Below are 13074 nucleotides of genomic sequence, written 5' to 3' on the forward strand. Positions count from 1 at the left end.
GGAGAAAGGGAGGGAACTAGGGAACCAGAGAGGTCTCAATGCCCTGGAAGCCAGGGATCAGCGTGGGGGCCGGTGGGGAACACGGCAGCCACTGAGGACAGGCTTCGGCTCCAGGGAGATGTGCTTGCAGCCAGGAGCCAGGAGCCAGGAGAAAACCATGATTGTCCTTGGTTCTTACCTACGGTGGGTGCTGCCTGCTAAGTACCTGCCTCCCCAGCCAGCTCCTCTGGACCCCTCAGCCAGCTCTCTAGGTTTCCAGGGCCAGAGCTGCCTCTCAAGTCTCGTGGTTACTTGAGGCCCAGAGATCCACCCACAAACCTCAACCTCTCATTCCTCCAAAGGAAGAATACTATCTGCAAGGGAGGAGGATAGGCAGGGAGTGACATTGCTCTGTTCTGTCTTTCAGGATGAAAGGGCCAGAACTATCCAGAGAGCTGGACAAGAAACAATAAGCCATGAGTTTAAGTTCTTGCTCTAAGAACTCATAAAAGAACTGTGAGCCAGACCTCTTTGGGCCTCTGTTTTCCTCACTTGCAAGTAAAAGCACTGGATTCAATGTTCTTAAATCAAATATTATACACATTGGACTGGATAACTACCTTTTAAAACTATTCAGAAAATGAAGTTTCTTGCAACTACTGGAAAAATTGGTTGGGGTTAGTGTTTAGGTCACAATGGAAGGCAGAGTTCCTCCATCCCTCTCTCAACTAAAGAGAGGACAGCAACTCTGTCTGACCCCATACAGCATTTGACCTCGGACCTTTCCTTCTGGGACTTTGAACCTCGAGAGAGAGGCGCATGGTTAGGTGAAGGTGGGGCTGGGTTTGTGACAGCAGCAGTGTGGGGTAGAGGCAGTGGCAGTAGTGTGGCACTGGGGGACAGGCACAGTGCATGCTAGCTGGTGTTCCTTTTGCCCAACCTCCCTGGCTTCTTGATGGCATCACAGGTCTGGTTCCCGAACCTTCCTATCAAGTCTGTGGACCACCCAACAGTCTTACAGTTACTCCCTTTCCTGGTTACATCAGCCAGAGTCAGTTTCTGTTGTTTGCATCCCAAGTATCCTGACTGATACATAATGGAGGACACTTATGTTATTAAAACCCCAAACTAGCTAGAGTCATTTTTGCCTTTTAAGATAGGATGACATAGTTCATGTCAGCAGGAAAATAAATGTTTGTATGTCTATTTCCCCCGCTAAATGTGTTGGAAGAGGGTCTGGAGAGTAGCAGGGGGTAGGCTGTCCTTAGGGTGCATGTGCACGGGTATGGATATGGAACCTCTGTGTTGTCAGACTGTTTCCTTCTTGTATTTCCTTAAGCAGGATCAGCAAACTTTTCTGTAAAGGGCCAGATAGTGAATATTTTTGGTTTTGTTGGTCATATAGGGACTGTTGTAGCTACTCAACTCTGCTGCTGTAATATAGAAGCAGAAATAGATAGTATGTAAATGAGCAGATGTGGCTGGTTTCCAATAAAACATTCTTTTAAAAAACAAATGGTGGGTCAAATTTCCCTGTAGGCCATAGTTTGCTAATCTCTGTCCTAAAGCACTTAAAGCACTTTGTATTCCTCTGTGATAATTCGAATTATTGTTCAACCAATATTTACTCCTTTCCCTCTTCCACTGTGAACAAAGTACAATTCCCTAAACCGGTGATGTTAGGCTTGGCCAAGTGACTTGCTTTGGTCAATGAAACATTAGCAGGTGTAATAAGAGCCTTAAATATGTTGTCGCAGTTTGGCTTGGATCTTGCATTCTGAACATGCAAGATCATGCAAGGGCGAGAAGAACATGCCCTGCGTAGCCACTGTGTCTTCAGCCCCAGAACAAACCACTCAGAGCTAGGATCCAAGCCCAGCCAACCTCAGTCCAAAGCAGAGCCACCCAGCTGAGCCCAGCCGAGATGAATTGACCCCCAGTTGATCCACCTGCAGATCTGTGAGCATAAGAATAAATGCTTGTTGTTGTAAGTTACCGAATATTGGGATGGATTGTTAGCAATATTGTAACAGTAGCTAAAATACCATCTTAATGCATTCATCACAGACTGACTGTTTTATGGTTGCTTGTGTCATACATGTCATTTTTCCCTTACTGGATTAGAGATTCCTTGAAGCCATTCATCCGATCTAACTCTTCTTTAAAAATTCTGTAGCACCCAGCACATTGCCTTACAAATAGTGCTTCCTAAGTATTAAGATGGTGTGTAAGATACTCCTACAATGTCGCTAACAAGCCACAATATAATATTAAACGGTGAATGTAGCATTCATTCATACAAATGTGGAAGAATTTTCTGCCTCTAGTGAAGAATGACATTTTCTACTGTCTTCAGAATGATGAGAAAAATATCTGACATAAGGGTGACAGTGGACATTTAGGTCTCAAGAAGACATAGTTTCACTTGACCAGAAGAGGAAAAGGAAGCTGAATGAACCCATGGTTCCGCTTCTTTATCTGTAAAGTGACTATAATGATAGAACCTACCGTTTGGGTTTTCATAAGGATTAAATGAGATAATTCATGCAAAGTAGTTAGCATTGCACCTGATCCATGGTGAGTACTCAAAATATTTTCATTATTATTATTTTCAGAAAGATTATGTGAATTGTCTTGAAATCCAGTCCCAGGATTAATAATGGCAGTTGGGGTAAAACAAACAAAAAAAAAAGTATTTTACAACGATTCTCTCTCTCTTCCTTTGTTTCTCCCTCCTTTTCTCTCTTTGTCTTCCTTTCCACATTTACCCTCACACACAGAACTTTTATGTGCTATTTAGTGCAGTAAGGAAATTGCAGGACACTATCTCTATCATCAAGATACTAACAGTCTAATCAGACAGATACAAATATATATATTCAATGCTGTCTGTAAAAATATGTTACTTATAGACTGAATAAATAGCATATGCTATAAGAAAGTGTTTTGAAACATCTTCAAATATTAAACATAAGGAGAATGACAATGGAAGTCCCAATGCATTTCAAAGAATCCCTTTCAAAATGATAACTGTTTCCAAGACAACTTAAAAATCAAGAGTAAAACTATTAATACATTTTAAAAATAAATTTACTTGGAAATTTAAAAGTTCTAGATAATTCATGGGTTAATAGGCAATGAAAATTATAAGGAATTTAAAACTGAAGGACAATGAAAATAATAAGTATCCAAACTATCTGGATGCAATTTAAGCAATATTCCAAAGGAAAAAAAGGCTTAAATGAATTTGGTATTTAACTCAAGGAGCTGTAAAAAATAATATCAGGGTAAGCCCAAAGAAATCAGAAAGAAGAAAATAAAAAAAGGAAGGACTGGAAATAAATGAAATTGAAAACAAAACAGAAAAAAAGAGGGAAATGGTAAAAAAAAAAAAAAAAAAGTGGACTCTGAAAACTCCAGTAAAATGAACAACTCTATAGCAAGACTAATCAAGAAGGAAAAAGTGCAAATAAACACTATGGGAAGGCAAAAGGGGCACATCTACAGATATGAAAGGGAGTACAATTGCCACAAGAAAACACTATTATCAGTTGTAGGCCCATATATTTGGAAACGTATACTGTAGCAGACACAGTTAGTTGCTGCAACTGTGCTGTGCTATGCTATGCTATGCTATGCTATGCTATGCTATGCTATGCTATGCTATGCTATACTGTGCTATGCTATGCTATACTGTACTATGCTATACTATGCTGTGCTATGCTATACTATACTATGCTATACTATGCTATGCTATGCTATGCTATGCTATACTGTGCTATGCTATGCTATGCTATACTGTGCTATGCTATGCTATGCTATGCTGTGCTATGCTGTACTATACTGTGCTATGCTAAAATATGGTATGTTACTGATAACACAACCCTAACATCTCAGGTGGCTTACAGATCACAAATGTTTCTTTCTCATTCATGTTGCAGGTTCAGTGTGGGTGTGGGTGAGGTCCTCCGCCCCACGCCATGCAGTGACTTAGGGGTGCGGTCTGATGGAGGAGCCAGCATCTCCACATGTGCTTCTGGGGTCATTGCAGCTGGAGAATCTAGAATCTACTTACTGTAGAATCTTTTTTTGGGGTGTGGGTATAGAGTCTTACTCTGTAGCTCAGGCTAGACTGCAGTGGCATGATCTCGGCTCACTGCAACCTACACCTCCCAGGTTCAAACGATTCTCCTGCCTCAGCCTCCCAAGTAGCTGGGACTACAGGCATGCGCCACCATGCCTGGCTAATTTTTGTATTTTTAGTAGAAATGCGGTTTTACCATGTTGGTCAGGCTGGTTTCGAACTCCTGTCTTCAAGTGGTCTGCCAGCCTCAGTCTCCCAGAGTGCTGGGATTATAGGCATGAGCCACGGCCTCTGGCCTGGAGAATCTTTATTACTCTTGTAATCAAGTACTTCTTGTCTACCACCCTTGAAGATGCTGTGCTGTGAGGAGTGAAGTTGGCTGACAGCCTCCAGCTGTTGGCACCTTTGGAATCTGCTGCTGTGTTGAAGCTGAGCTCTGGGCAGCTCAAAGCCTGGTGGAATTACTAGGGCCTGATAATGTCTGCCCAACAGGGGACTCCCCTCCAAGCAATCTGCCTTTGAGATTCCCACTGGCCTTGGCCAAGACTTTCTCAGAGCTGGACCACAGTCTAAGCTTCTTTCTGCTCACTCCTTCTAATTTACCTATCTTTGGATTTCCCTCTGAAGGGTGTCAGATGTGCAGTACAGTCTGAAGGCTTTTCCTGCCTACTCCTGATTCCCTTCCGCCCCACACTCCCTGTATCTTTCAGGCATCGCCCCCAATAAACCACTTGCATTCCTACCTCCTAACTCCCAGCAGTCCAGAATCTCGAAGTCATGGTTCACCTTTAATCACATTTCACTGGTCAAAACTAGCCACATGTCCATGCCCATCTTCAAAGGGTTAGGACAGTCTAACCCAAAGGAGAACTGGATATTCGGGCACATTTGTAATTTTTATCACTACCGAAAAACCCTAAATAACGGGAAGAGAGGTTCTCTAAAAGAAAATAATATTTATTTGGGAGTAAGCATTGCAATGGAATATGGTGGGTGTATTCAGGGAAGTAAAAGAAGGTAATGGTTTTTAAAGAATAAACAAGGAGGATTACATAACTGTTTTGAGATAATTATCCTTGGCTACAAGGATCAATAACAAGGGTTATGTCAGTCAGGTTCGACAGGCAGTTGCTGGGCAAATGTCCTTGCAAAAAGATATATATATATTTTTTTGTATAAGGCTGCAGTACCCTTTGTGCAAGATTGTGAGTTTTGGTCAGGTGCAGTGGCTCACGCCTGTAATCCCAGCACTTTGGGAGGCTAAGGCGGGCAGATCACCTGAGGTCAGGAGTTGGAGACCAGCCTGAATAACATGGCGAAACCCCGTCTCTGCTAAAAATACAAAAATTAGCTGGGCATGGTGGCACACGCCTGTGATCCCAGCTACTCGGGAGGCTGAGGCAGGAGAATCTCTTGAACCCAGGAGGCAGAGGTTGCAGTGAGGTGAGATCGCGCCATTGTACTCCAGCCTGGGCGAGAAGAATGAAACTCTGTCTCAGAAAAAAAAAAAAAGATTGTGAGTTTTGCATTATTTTCTAGCTGTTTTTGTAATCAGCCATATGTACGTGGGAACATTTCCTTCATGGCCTTCCCAGCCTCTATTTGTCAGGGTTTTAATAAAGTGATTCCATTTTGATTTTGACAACTTTGGATACACAACTAATGATTAAACAGTTATTCGTTACCCTCCTTTTCTTACCAGCAGAGCCCCAATTTTTTCAGGTGTCTATTCTGTACTTCTATCATGACTCAGGGGTAAACTGTAACTTACTAGAGCCAATTATAAACCAATTTCCAGTAATTGGATCACGAAAAGGCCAATGAAATCTTGGTTAATGCAATGGGAGAGGAAGTGTTCTGGGTGCCACCTGGATGTGACATAGGCCGGGCGCAATGGCTGACGCCTGTAATCCCAGCACTTTGGGAGGCCGAGGCGAGTGGATCACCTGAGGTCAGGAGTTCAAGACCACCCTGGCCAACATGGTGAAACCCCATCTCTACTAAAAATACAACATTAGCCGGGCATGGCACGTACCTGTAATCCCAGCTACTGGAGAGGCAGAAACCTGTAATCCCAGAAACCGGGAGGCAGAGGTTGCAGTAAGCCGAGATCCCGCCACTGCACTCCAGCCTGCCTGGGTAACGAGAGCGAAACTCCGTTTTTTTTTTTTTTTTAAAAAGTGACACAGTGTGGGGAAGAGCCTTTTTTCTCTTTTCTGTTGGTGGGTATGGTTATGTATGAACTTGCTACCGGGTGCTGAGGCAGCCATCCTGCAGCATGTCAACAAGGAAAAAGAGAAAAGCAAAAGAAAATCTAGGCTGCCAAACTTTTTGTAGGGAGCCCTTTATAGGAAGAAAAATCATGAAAACTTGGACTTACTCAGGTTTATATTCTCCTATCTCTTGCTTTCTTTTTCTTGTCAGAAGAATATTACTCATACACCTCTTCTCTCTCCTTCACGCCAGATCAGTTCTGGTTGGAAGAATGAAAACAACAGCTAAGTGGTGTGATCTAACTGACACAGGGAAAGAAGCTAAAATTGACCACTCAGGAAATGAGGCATGTATTAATGATTTTCTTTTGACTAGTTGTTTTTAAAAACATTGACATGCAATTAACTGTTGTCTATAAAATAAAATTCCTAAAAAGGAAAAAGGGGGCATAGATTTGCTATTTCATTCCACATTAGGAAGAGGACTAACATTTATTGTGTACTTACTATATGCCTGACATTTTACTAGGAACTTTTCATACTCTGTCTCACCAAATGACCTTGCTTGCCCTTTGAATAAAATTTTAACTCCTTTCCAAGGTGTATGTTCTGACCTCCCTCTCTGAAATCCGCACCCTCCCCATCTCTACTCCACAGATCGGCCTTTAAATTCTGGCTTTATTATTTTCTCCTCCTGTTTATGAAACACACCCAGCACATTCCTGTCTCAGGGCTCCTGTTCTTGTCATTCTCTTTGCCTGGAATCCTCTTTCCTTGGATCTTCTCATGTCTGATTTCTTTTTTTTCTTTCTTTCTTTCTTTTTTCTTTTTTTTGAGACAGAGTCTCACTCTTCACCCAGGCTGGAGTGCAGTGGCGCAATCTCGGCTCACTGCAAGCTCTGCCTTCAGGGTTCATGCCATTCTCCTGCCTCAGCCTCTGCAGTAGCTGGGACTACAGGCGCCTGCCACCACACCTGGCAATTTTTTTGTATTTTTAGTAGAGACGGGGTTTCACCATGTTAGCCAGGATGGTCTCGATCTCCTGACCTTGTAGTCCGCCATTCTTGGCCTCCCAAAGTGCTGGGATTACACGTGTGAGCCACTGTGCCTGGCCAATATCTGATTTCTTTACATCAACCAGACCTCCATGAAAATATCCTTTCTTCTGAGGGCCTTCTGTGACCATCCTATTAGGTTAGTGCAAAAGTAATTGCAGTTTTTGCCATTAAAAGTAATTGCAAAAATTGTGATTACATTTGCACCAACCTTATATCTAGAATAGCACCTCTCCCTCTACCCCGGTCTCCTATTCCAGTGACTTATTTTTTTCCCGTTGCACTTGTATCTAAAATTATCTCATTGTATTTGTTTTGATGTATCTCCTCCCAGTTGATTTTTCCTCTCTGTCTTGTTCACTGCTGTCTCTGAAACATTTAGAAGAGTGGCTGGCACTTATAAATAGATTGGGGGTACAAGTGCATTTTTGCTACACAGGTATATTGGGTTGTGGTGAAGTCTGGGCTTTTAGTGCAACCGTCACCCAAACAGTGTACATTGTACCCAACAGGTAATTTCTCATGGCTGGAGCTCTTAAGGTGATACTCAATAGTGCTTGTTGAAATAATCGATAGATCACATAATCTGTAACATTGTAACGCAGAATGCACACCATGAGGAACCATGAGGTATCTCAGTGAGTGAGTGTTAGAAAAGAATTTATAGGATTTAGGTTCATAATAGGTAATTTTGGTTGGGATTTAAGGAAGCAGGACTTTTTTTTTTTTTTCTACATTGGATATTGTCAGAAAGCAGGGATAATTCTATGATTAGAGATTCTTAACGAACCTCATCTCTAGGCGGGAAGACTAGAACAGGGCTAAAACCATAACTGGTAAAGCAGCAGCAGACAATCATATCAGGCAGGATGGGGAGATGTTTGGTGTTTTGGGGGTTTGCACAATGACCTTGTTTTTGTCAGCACTTAGACATGATTACTGAATGGCCTTGGTTTTTGGTCTCATTTCATAATTCATAGAGCGGCCTTGTGCGATATTGGTGTTCTATACAGCTGTGTTTGACAGGAGAATGCAAAGGTCCAGCTATTGAGTATCACAGCTTCTAGGCCAGTTTCTAGGTGTCAAGGTCCGTTCTCTGTCTCTTACAAGTGTCCTAAGGCTGGAGTCTAGTGTCAGCACAGAAATAAGCAGGAGTATATCTTTTGGCTACTTGATAGTCCCCTTTCCCCAATTCTGGATTTGTATTGGATGGACACTGAACCAAGACAGCACAGGCCAAGGTAGAGAAGCAGTACTTCTAGAAGGCAACTAAAAATGCCTTTATTTATCCAAGAATTAATTAACCTCTCAGCACATGGCTAACATAGTTAATTTTCAAATGGAGAATGCTGTATATTTTGCATCCTGAATGATAGAACCCACCATTGCCTCAAAGGTCATGTTCAAAAATCTGCCAAGTCCTTGATTCCGGTTCAAATTTTTATGTAAACACAACAGTATGGTTTTAGGAAAGCCTGTTTGTTTGTTTGTTTGCTTGCTTGTTTTTTTGAGACAGAGTCTCGCTCTGTCACCCAGGCTGGAGTGCAGTGGCGCCATCTCGGCCCACTGCAACCTCCACCTCCCAGGTTCAAGCGATTCTCCTGCCTCAATCTCTTGATTAGCTGGGATTACAGGCATGTGCCACCACACCTGGCTAATCTTTGTATTTTTAGTAGAGACAGGGTTTCACCATGTTAGGCTGGTCTCGAACTCCTGACCTCATGATCTACCTGCCTTGGCCTCCCAAAGTGCTGGGTTTACAGGTGTAAGCCACCGTGCCTGGCCTTAGGCAAGTCTTTTAACCAGCATCTCAGCATCCTCTGGGACTCTATGGCAGCTGTATTCCTCTGTTAACATTCCTGCTATATCGTAATTAATTTGTTATAATCTATCTGCCTGGTTAGACTGTCTCCCACATGTTTGTAACCCTGGAACTTAACAAAGGACTTGGCACAGGCTAGGCTCCTTACAAATATTAAGTGAATTTAAAATGGAGCTTTAATTCCTGGCTTGAAGTCACCTCACAAAACATTTAGTGAGTCTGTATTACGAGCCTGGAGGACGCTATGAAAAATCAGATAATCTTTCCCTTTAAGGAATTTGTATTCATTTCTATTAGAGTTAATAATAATAATAATGATAATATTTGATATTTACTGAAGATAGGGAACTTTGTTAGGTACTTTGTATGTACCTGAGTTATTGTCATTTTATAGGTGAAACAACGGATGTACCCAGTGGGTTAAGTTACTTTCCTGAGGTCACACAGCTATCACGGGGCAGAACGAAGACTATAATTCAGACAGTCTGACTCCAATAACGCTGGCCCAACTACTAGGTTGAAACGTACAGCACCGTGCCCATCCACAGTTCTCTCATTTATCAGAGAGGAGGTCCTGAATCCAAGTTATCGAAATCGTTGCAGACATTTGTTTTAAAGAGGAATAGGTCAATATGACCAATGTGGGAAAGAACTTACGTCTTTTGCCAGGCGGTGCGTATGGGGAACAGAGCTGCGTTGGCCTTCTGTTAAAGCAGCTGGGGATTTCGGTTTTGGCTTCAGACCTGAACATCATTGGGCGTCCACTGTGAGGAAAACAGATGCCCCCTGCTACTTCCTCTCCTCCCCACATCCTGGGGCAGGGAGGGGAAGTGAGGAAAGAAAAGCAAAAACAAGGCAAGGAGGATGCTGAGGGTGGGCAGGTGGGCACTCCCGCCCCGCCGCACCGGCCACGCCCCTTGCCGCGCCTTCGCCCCAGAACCCACTTTAAACTCCCGCCCCTCGTAACGACGACCAATGTCCGACCGCGAAACGAGCAGGAGGCTGGGGATTGGCCAGTGCGCGGTTGCCGGGGCGACGGGTGGGTCCGGCGGGTCCCCTGGCGGGGCGGGGCGGGGGCGAGGGGTGCCGGGTGGTTTCCGCCCTGCAGCCCGCAGCCCGCCGCGCCACGGACCGCCTCCCTCGGCTGTGGGAGGGGGCGGCCTCCACTCGGTTCCCTGCCCCGTCAGCCTCCCGCTCGGGGCGCGCCGCCTTTCGTCTGGGTCTCCGCCCCCAAGACCCGCGGCCGCAAGCCCCGGAGCGCGGCTTCCCCGGCCGGCTGCGCGATGGGCTGCGGGAACTCCACCGCCACAAGCGCGGGCGCGGGCAGAGGTGAGCACGGCGGGAGCGGAGGCAGGAGGGGGCGGGCTGGAGAGGCGGCGGGAAGGAAGGGTGCAGGGATCTTGGGTGGGGGGCGCGCAGCCCTCCTGTTCCCGTCCCCATTTTCGGGACAGGAGCAGACCGCCCGTTTCTGGAAAGACCGAAAGCGTGGCAAGTCCCCCACGCGGGGGCGGTCGCGCCTGGAGCAGACGAGCCTGCGGGGCATCTCTGCCGAGGGAGCGCGGGGAGGACTGTCGGGGGCTCTTTTGCAGCCGCCGGGGCTCCTCTGCAGCCGGTGGGGCTCGGCGCCCTCCTGGGGGAGAGGATTCCCGGACGTGGCCCCCGGCCGCTCCCCCACTTCCCACACTTGCTCCTCCAGGCCTCTCCCCAGCTCCTCGGAACCCAGGAGCTGCACCTGGAAAAGTGCAGCAGAGCAAGACAGGACTTTTCGGGCAGTGGTGGTGGGGCAGAAAGCGGGGAGTGGGAGTGGGGTTAGGGAGAACTGGAAACAGAGCTGCAAAAACGCATCCGTGTCTGCCGCGATGCCTAAGACCGGCTGGGCTGCTCTTAGGATTCCTCTGAGAAGCTACAGCAGTAAGGATGTTTTACATATGTGAGACAGAGCTTTATTATTAACAGATTAAAGATACTTTTCATTAAAAACTCACAGACAAACACACACACAAATCGAAACTTCTTTTTATACCACTTCATTTTGTTGATTGGCAGGCAAGGTCTTCTAGCTTCCCCGGGCCAGCGAGGCTTTGTGTCAAGTGACTTTTTCCAAAACTCACCCTTTTATTTCACCCTGCTTTTGTCTCCGGATTTAAGGTAGCCTGGATCTGTTTTGAGTAATAGCTGCTGACCTATTTCAGTGTCCTTTTGGATAAAGAGCTCCTATCTCCTCCAATTGAAATAAATCTGATGCCACATCCTAGCCTAACCAGCAAATGCAAACAGCAGTCGGAGGCTGCAGTATTTCCTAGGCGGCTGTGGAGGCCCTGGCAATGGCTTTGTAACCTTGGGCCTGTCGCATCCCTTAACCCAGACGCCGGTAAAAAATGTAGTTTTAGACTCAAGACTTATTTATTTATTTTACAGTTTATTTTGACTTTCACATAATGAAATCGGATGTGGCAATCTGCTCAGTACTTGGCCAAGTTTGTGTTTCCTCCTTGGCTGCCGTTGTTGCCACACACCGGGAATATTCCGCTTCAAGAGAAAGGGCTAACCATATGTGCAATTCTAGTCCTAGAGATATGAATGAACCCAGGTAGCGATTTGTTGAAAAGTTTATGACTTAGAGTTAACCGTTACCATCTTGAATTAAATCCTGTCCTGGTGATAATGCAGAGAGCCACAGGAGAGCGAATTTTTTAGATACATGTAACAGTGGGGAAGGTTAGCTTAGCGCCTTATGCTAATGAGGGCAGACTGGCTTCAAACCTGCCTGTGGCCAGAAAGCTCTGCGTGTATGAAACAGTGTCAAGGCTACACCCTGCACTCAAATTGTGTCTCAGTCCACTAGGTACTGTGGCCCTATGCCATCCACTGCATGTACAGCCTACTTTAAAAAAGGTTAAGAAAAATTATCCACATTAAAAAAAATTGTAGGAAGGATTTGTAACAGATTTCCCTTAAAACGAGGCTAGTTTCATGCATGTACATTTTGATTTATTAATGAACTGCTTGTCAGTTTTAGGGATGGAGAGGGGCTACCATTGCCAAATGAAAATCAGAATGATGGACCAGGCGCAGTGACTCATGCCTGTAATCCCAGCACTTTGGGAGGCCGGGGTGGGTGGATCACCTGAGGTCAGGAATTGGAGACCAGCCTGACCAACATGGTGAAACCCAGTCTCTACTAAAAATACAAAATTAGCCGGGTGTGGTGGCGCCTGCCTGTAATCCCAGCTACTTGGGAGGCTGAGGCACGAGAATTGCTTGAACCTGGGAGGTGGAGGTTGCAGTGATCCCAGATCACACCATTGCACTCCAGCCTGGGCAACAAGAGTGAAACTCTGCTCCATCTAAAATAATAATAATAATAATAATAGAAAGATAGTAAGGTATGATGAGCTAGCTCTAAAATGTTAATGTGAAAATCAAATTTGGGGGGGAAAATACGATTTCTTGGGGAAAGACGATTCTCTTTGTGAATATTTGATTGACTTTTGTTTCCCCCTGGGAGCACATCCCTTATCACCTAAAGGGAAGTCATATTGAAAAAAAAAAAGAAAACTACTGAAAGAGTAGTTTGAGGAGCAGTCTCACTTTTGTTTGTGAGGGACAGTGCATGTGAGAGCATGCTATTCTCTCCTCCAGCGTGCTCTTGGCCAAAAATTACTTTTTGTTCAGAGGAGAGAAGGATAGTGAATGCAGACTCAGATCATGCAGGAGACAACATGATGAGCAGGGAGTTATTGCATCACCTCTTTGATGGATCTGCTGTTGTCTTGGAGAAGCCATTCCCAAACATTTCCCTGCCTGTGAGTCCACCTAGCCGACTTTGGGATTTGGTCATTGTTATTTTGAAATGTTGTCAGTTGGTGGTAGGAGTTTAGGTTCAGAGAGGAAATATATCAGGATGAGAGATGTAAAGAA

The 13074-nt window shown here is 44.9% G+C and overlaps 1 protein-coding gene and 1 long non-coding RNA gene across 5 annotated transcripts in view; one reads left to right on the plus strand and one right to left on the minus strand.

Annotated features, from left to right (window-relative positions):
• Nucleotides 1–9918, minus strand: part of LOC103876030 — a 60993-nt gene extending 51075 nt beyond the window's left edge. For both annotated transcript variants that reach the window (XR_635083.4, XR_001892952.3), the window contains exons 1-2: nt 9811–9918; nt 6444–6536 (exon numbers count right to left, since the gene is read on the minus strand). This is a non-coding gene — a long non-coding RNA (uncharacterized LOC103876030). The remainder of the gene's footprint in view (nt 1–6443; nt 6537–9810) is intronic.
• Nucleotides 9029–13074, plus strand: part of C9H12orf75 (chromosome 9 C12orf75 homolog) — a 43120-nt gene continuing 39074 nt past the window's right edge. The window contains exon 1 of one of the 3 annotated variants that reach the window (XM_031650717.1): nt 9029–10482. In XM_031650717.1, coding sequence (XP_031506577.1) covers nt 9933–10482 — 550 coding nt within the window. In that variant the 5' untranslated portion in view covers nt 9029–9932. The remainder of the gene's footprint in view (nt 10483–13074) is intronic. The other 2 variants (XM_003907080.4, XR_635084.3) reach the window with 2 other exon arrangements.

This window comes from Papio anubis, chromosome 9 (genome assembly GCF_008728515.1).
Source record: "Papio anubis isolate 15944 chromosome 9, Panubis1.0, whole genome shotgun sequence".
Lineage (NCBI taxonomy): Eukaryota > Metazoa > Chordata > Mammalia > Primates > Cercopithecidae > Papio > Papio anubis.